Here is a 5,914-nt window from a genome sequence, read left to right as displayed (position 1 = left end):
CTGTAAAACTCAAATAATGGATTCATTGTTGTGTTACGCTGTCATGAGTCATTAGTTGGTCGCTTATTCCAGCCTAGTTGGTCGCTTATTCCAGCCTCAGAGTACAGGGGTATTCAATGTAACGTGTATCTGATGCCATCTGGTGTATAAAGACGGGAAATATTTGGATCACACAGCACTTTTGTAATCATAACCAATGACCACACGATGGTGCTATATTCCACCCATGCACCCGTACATTGGTAATGTCATTGCAACACTAACGATTAGGCCTACGCCATTTGGTATTTCACAAACATATTCGCATTAGATTGGAATGTCAAACCATATGGCTACATACAATATGGTCAACCTGGATCGGCGGTTTTTAACTGCATTGGACGTTTTCAATTGCATTGCAGAAAACAAGGTGGTGTCATTACTTGAGACTCGGCTAGTGGTCATCAATAATTCAACCTTTTCCGTCAATTGGCCTCTATAATTGGCCTTGAGAAGGTTATATCATTTACCGAACAGTTTTACATTCTTCAGAAAACCATAGACATTCACTTGAATTATTCCATTGAATGATGTGGAAATGGAGCGACTGCGATGATTCTTCACCCATTCAATTGGGGGGGGGGGGGGGGGGGGGTTGATATTTTCCCTCTGTCAGATTGGTAGGGTGCAGAAGGCGTGGCTTGATTACGTTTCGCCCCTCCGGTCGCACACAGGAGCGAGCAAGTGTATTATTCTGTCCTCACCACCTAGCATGGCTGGCCTCTACACGGGAATAATGCGATGTCGTAGAAAATGTAACCTCGAATATGATTCCGAATGCGCCTCGCCCGAGATAGAGCACAGAGAATAGCACGCCAATGCTCACGTCGTATTGCAATTATTTATATGAAAGTGGATGTGAGCTGTGGTGGCTCAAGCGCTTCGGTAACGGAGCTGCCTGCTGCACACGGATAAAGAAACAGAAAATCCAGCTATTTATATCGTGGTTGTTCCAGACGTGACGAACCTCCGGACTTCGTAACCATGAGTGGACAGGACGAAAGTTCGGTGCGGGTCGCATTGAGGTAAACCTGTGACATTGGATGGTGTTTTGTTCTGTCGGAAAATGATGCTCTTGGACACGACTCTCCAGGATAACGTACCTATTATTAGTGTGACCGTGCCGGTGTTGATAAACCACAGCACGGGCTGTTATAATGGCCCAATTACTGTGAAATAACATTAATGTGTGTTTAGCCTTAACAAATGAGCATTCATTCCAAAAATAACGCACGGTAGATTAAAATGTGGCAAAGCAATCAACGTTTACCTAGGGGTTGGCGATAGCCATAACAATACGTTTCTCCTTGTATTTATTCTAGGACGCTTGTCAAATGTCAAACTACTTAAGCAGCACGGCCTTGGATTTGTTTAAGTGTCACCATATAGACCAACCAAGTATATAGCCAGCACAATTTCCTAGGTTATGTTTAATGAGTTTCCTTTGTTGATGCTTAAGGTACTGTACAGTACTCCGTTTCTCAATGGCCTGGCTGCAGACATGACGACTACATGAATTTATGAATGAAGGAAGGAGGGGCAGATTTGACAGGAGAAAGCAATACCCCCCCTTCTCGATCTGATCTATATCAGACGTATCCATACATGTCCCAGGTGCTAAGGATTTGCAAATGAGGGATTTAGGAAGAATGACGGAACCAGAATGAACCAAAACAAATTATATACAATATATCAATACAATAATCAATAATGTGCGTGTCTGTCTGTGTGTGTGCATGCGCACACGCTTGCGTCTGTGTGTCATAGGTCTGTAATGTCATGTGAGAGGGATCAGTGGAAGACAGAGACTAAGACCTGTCCCCTAGGTTAGTGTCTCTCTCTCTCTCTCTCTCTCTCTCTCTCTCTCTCATTTCAATTCAATTTAAGAGCATTGTTGTCATGGGAAACATATGTTTACATTGCCAAAGCAAGTGAAATAGATCATAAACAAAAGTGAAAATAAATAAAATAATTAACACTCTCTCTCTCCAGTTACTGCAGGCAGACTTTGACCCAGTACTCTCTTTACTAAGTCTCTGTCTGGACTGGGCCTTGGTTTTACAAGCCTCTCTCCTATGTATAAATGCAGCCATATTCATGAGACAATATACTAGCAGCAAGCACATCTACATAACACGATACTGTAGAGACTGTTTTAATTGCAGACATGTCAGGCAGACAGTATTTAGAGTTTTCAAAGACGATATACAACTGTCATTTCACATTGAACGCATTTAACTGCAAGGACCAAGTACTTATTTGAATGACTACATAATAACCACTGAGCTGTTGGTAGCATCAGCAATACAGAGACTGTCCTCAGTGTTAAAATAGCTAGCTCCCCACAACACAATCGCAGACAGACACCAGTGTGTGTAAACCCTTGTATCCATCTGCATAGAACGCCTCACGAATCATGCGCTAGCTTTGTGTACTGTACGCATTTGCCAGTACTTTTTTCCACTCTCTCTCTCTTGCAACTTTAATTTGGTCTTTTGTTTCCTCCACAATCAGGCTCCCACTCATTATTCTCATAGAGGAGCCAGAGGAGAGAGTACGGTATCTAACTGTGATCACGAAAACGGAGACATGCAAAGACTCAGATGATCAGATAGCATGTAATAACATGTCGAGAATATGTTTATAACATGTTACATAGGACCCTTGAGTTCCAGAAACTCTGGGTCTTTATTAACATGTTTTAGGTGTTCTAAAACCCCCACACACCATTGCCCCTTCAGGAATCTAACAACATCTTTATCACCTGCCCTTGGGCCCTGATATACATTTTGGAACCTGTCACTAATCCAAGTGTCCAGTGTATGGGTCAGTAAGCAGATCCCTTAAGCCTACAGTACAGGGATACCTTCCCTGACCCTGCTGTACCCTGCACCTTAATGCTCTCCCTGCTAGCCTGAGAACTCCGGCTCCCGCAGAGCTCACTTCATCAGGTTATGTACACATCCACTCACGCACCCACACGCTAGCACACTCTCGCCAAGTCACTCTCTAAGCCTGTAGCTCGCTTTTCCTTTCTCTCTCCCTCTACCTATCCCTGTCTCGCACACACACACGCACACACACGCACTGGCAGGACAGCCGTTACACTGGCTCATAAACGGATCGGCACTGTTTAATCTTCACGAAACCCCTCAGACAGACACATAGACCTCCAGTACAAAATGTACACACACTCCTGAGATCTAGAGAGTCGTTACAGAGACAGCCCCGCGTCTGTCTAAGCCTGCTTTCTGCTGTTGCCTTGGGTCCGTTAGGCTGATTGTCTATCTGTCTCTGTGTCAGAGGAGTTCTTGCAAGGTGACATCAGCTTTGTCTGCTGTCTGCCAACCTGTCTCAAGGATAATGCTATTACATAGGCCATTTCATATTCTGATCTAATATAATACAGCCTGGTGGCCGCCAGATCTGTATGTACTTGCCTTGATCCAACCCTACTGACTTGAAAGCACATGAGTACATATATTTGGCAACCACGCTAACTTACTTGAAGCACAAAAACATGACACAAAAAGTTAAAACATCCACTTAATCATTCGTGTCATGACTTTACAACGTTATCTAAGTTGCTATCGTCTCAACTACAACTACACAGTACATTAGCTACGATGAGTTATAGTAACATCCATAAGAGACCCCCCCCCCCATGGCAACACTGTAATTACTTCTGTGTGTTGGTGGAATCTGTTGAGCAGCAACTTTACCACAGTCACTAAGTACATGTTTAAGACAGGTTGACTCACAGGTTTTCACTGACTTGTAACAGTTGAAACAGACACACACACACACACACACACACACACACACACACACACACACACACACACACACACACACACACACACACAGCGATCACCAACCAATGTAGCTTGTTGTTAGATACAGAGCCTGCGTGTGCCAGTTGGCCTAATGCTGTCTGTTAACGAGGCTTAATGCTTCAGCCCCAGTTCCGTGCACAAGGCTCATATGGTCCATTATCATCCAAGTGCTGTTCTGGTGGAGTTAATGAATGTGACAAGTAAAAGGTCAATGCTTTGGCACCAGAAGTGCACAGCAGTGTGTTTAGGGGTGCGTTACTGGGACAGAGTTAGTCAGTGACTCTCATGAACATATGTTTTCCAATGCTGTTCTTGAACATAAATTACTGGCATATAGATTTTTGTTCGATTTTTTTTTTCTTCTGTGCATTACACATTTTCATTTTGTGCACATTACACGTTTGCACCCATTTCATGTTTTTAGGCCAGTGCTGTTAAAACACACAGACAAAGGTATAGCTGTCCTGAACACAACTATATCAAAGTATTTATTCACTGGGCAGTCTCGTATGAGTTCAGTATAAATGGAATAAACAGATAGATTTGAGCAATTTAGCCCATGTAAGTGTTAGTATGTTTGTTTGGTAAAGTAAAGTGTGACCAGATGAGCCAGTCAAGTGGTTGTTTCACGAATATCCTTGAAGTGAATGAAGCATTAATTATGCATAGCCTCAAGCCTGGAGCTACGCTATAGTGTTGGTTGTTTCAGGTTTCACGTTGTTCACGTTCGAAGCTAGACAGGCCTTTTACACTATTTCAGCCAAAGGCCAAGTCTAAAGAAGACACTTGTTTTAGAGAGCAATAGAATTGGCACGATAACAGACATGTCATGTTATGTTAGTTTTTAATTTGTATTGTGTCCAGCTTCTGTTTCGGATTTTCACATGTGGGGCAAAAGTCACCGAAACAGCTGCTATTGGGCAATGGGACCAAACCCTCACAGAGTAACGTCCTTTCCACTAGTTGGTTTTTCAGAGTGTCCATCAAAGCTCAGCCCCTCCCCAGGGTGGATTATTCATAAATATGCATGAACCATCTGCCGGCACACGTCATGTGACATTGCAAAGTGTCCTTACTTACTACGAGAGACAATAGCAATAGTTACTGTATCTATTCAATCTCATCCACTTCTCTCAGTATCCAAGTAAGGTGTTGTAGCTGAATCCTTCTGGCTGAGACTTGAGTCAGAGTCCAAGTCCGAGTCCTTTATACTAGAGTAGTGTAACACCGCCCCAGCCTGCCAGCCAGAGTGTTTACTTGCTAATATTAGTTTTATATTAGAAGGTGTTTCACACATAGAGATGGGATATGTAATCTTTCATACAACACACAACAGGCCCTAAAATCCCAACATGGCCACAATGCGAGCCCTTAAAACGGCACAACAGAATATCACAAGATAAGCTTGTGTTGGCTCGAGGTCAGATACATTAACTCAGCCCAGATTGATAAACTGATGTGTTTTAGGAATCTCACTGGTATCCCATTGCCAGAAGAGAAGAATGTGTCCCTCAATGTATTTTCCTTCTCATTGCCCTTGTCCGTGACATTGCAAAACATTTTTGGCTTGTTTTTTTCCCATCCGAAATATCTCCCAACTCACAAGGTTGTATGTCTGTCCTCTTATCTAGTGTTTTGACAGAGTTCCCTTTGTGGCATAATGGTATTTAACTGTCACAACAGAATGTTTCCATATATGATCGCTGTTATTTTGTGTTATTCATCATACGGCTGGGCTTGAGGAAGATAAGACGGATGTGTGTGTATTTGTGTGTGTGTTTGTCCTCTGTCTCTTGTCCTGGTTTCCCCCCAAACTGACAGTGTGAAACCGACAGCCACTGCGTGGACCCCTGCTTTCCCTTTTCCTGCTCTTCCCTATAGTAGCACCGTGAAATCTGACCCAGGAAGCAGTAGAGCTGTGAACCCTCTGCCCAGTGTGGTGACCCTGTGAATGGACATCACTCACCCGTGCAGAAAAGCCCTGCCAGATTTAAGCCAGGGGAAGAGAAGTGGGGGTTCCAGAGTGATATAATTCTCTG

At 43.4% G+C, this 5,914-nt stretch overlaps 1 protein-coding gene across 1 annotated transcript in view; it reads left to right on the top strand.

Moving 5' to 3' along the window:
* Positions 1 to 745: 745 nt before the first annotated feature.
* LOC120032210 (kinesin-like protein KIF21A) overlaps positions 746 to 5,914 on the top strand; it is a 41,242-nt gene continuing 36,073 nt past the window's right edge. The window contains exon 1 of the mRNA XM_038978193.1: positions 746 to 1,064. Within this exon, the coding sequence (XP_038834121.1) occupies positions 1,024 to 1,064 (41 nt within the window). The 5' untranslated portion in view covers positions 746 to 1,023. The remainder of the gene's footprint in view (positions 1,065 to 5,914) is intronic.

The sequence above is a fragment of the Salvelinus namaycush genome, chromosome 38, assembly GCF_016432855.1.
Source record: "Salvelinus namaycush isolate Seneca chromosome 38, SaNama_1.0, whole genome shotgun sequence".
Taxonomy (NCBI): domain Eukaryota; kingdom Metazoa; phylum Chordata; class Actinopteri; order Salmoniformes; family Salmonidae; genus Salvelinus; species Salvelinus namaycush.
The sequence above is the reverse complement of the archived record's forward strand: the minus strand, read 5'-3'. Positions and strand labels throughout refer to the sequence as shown.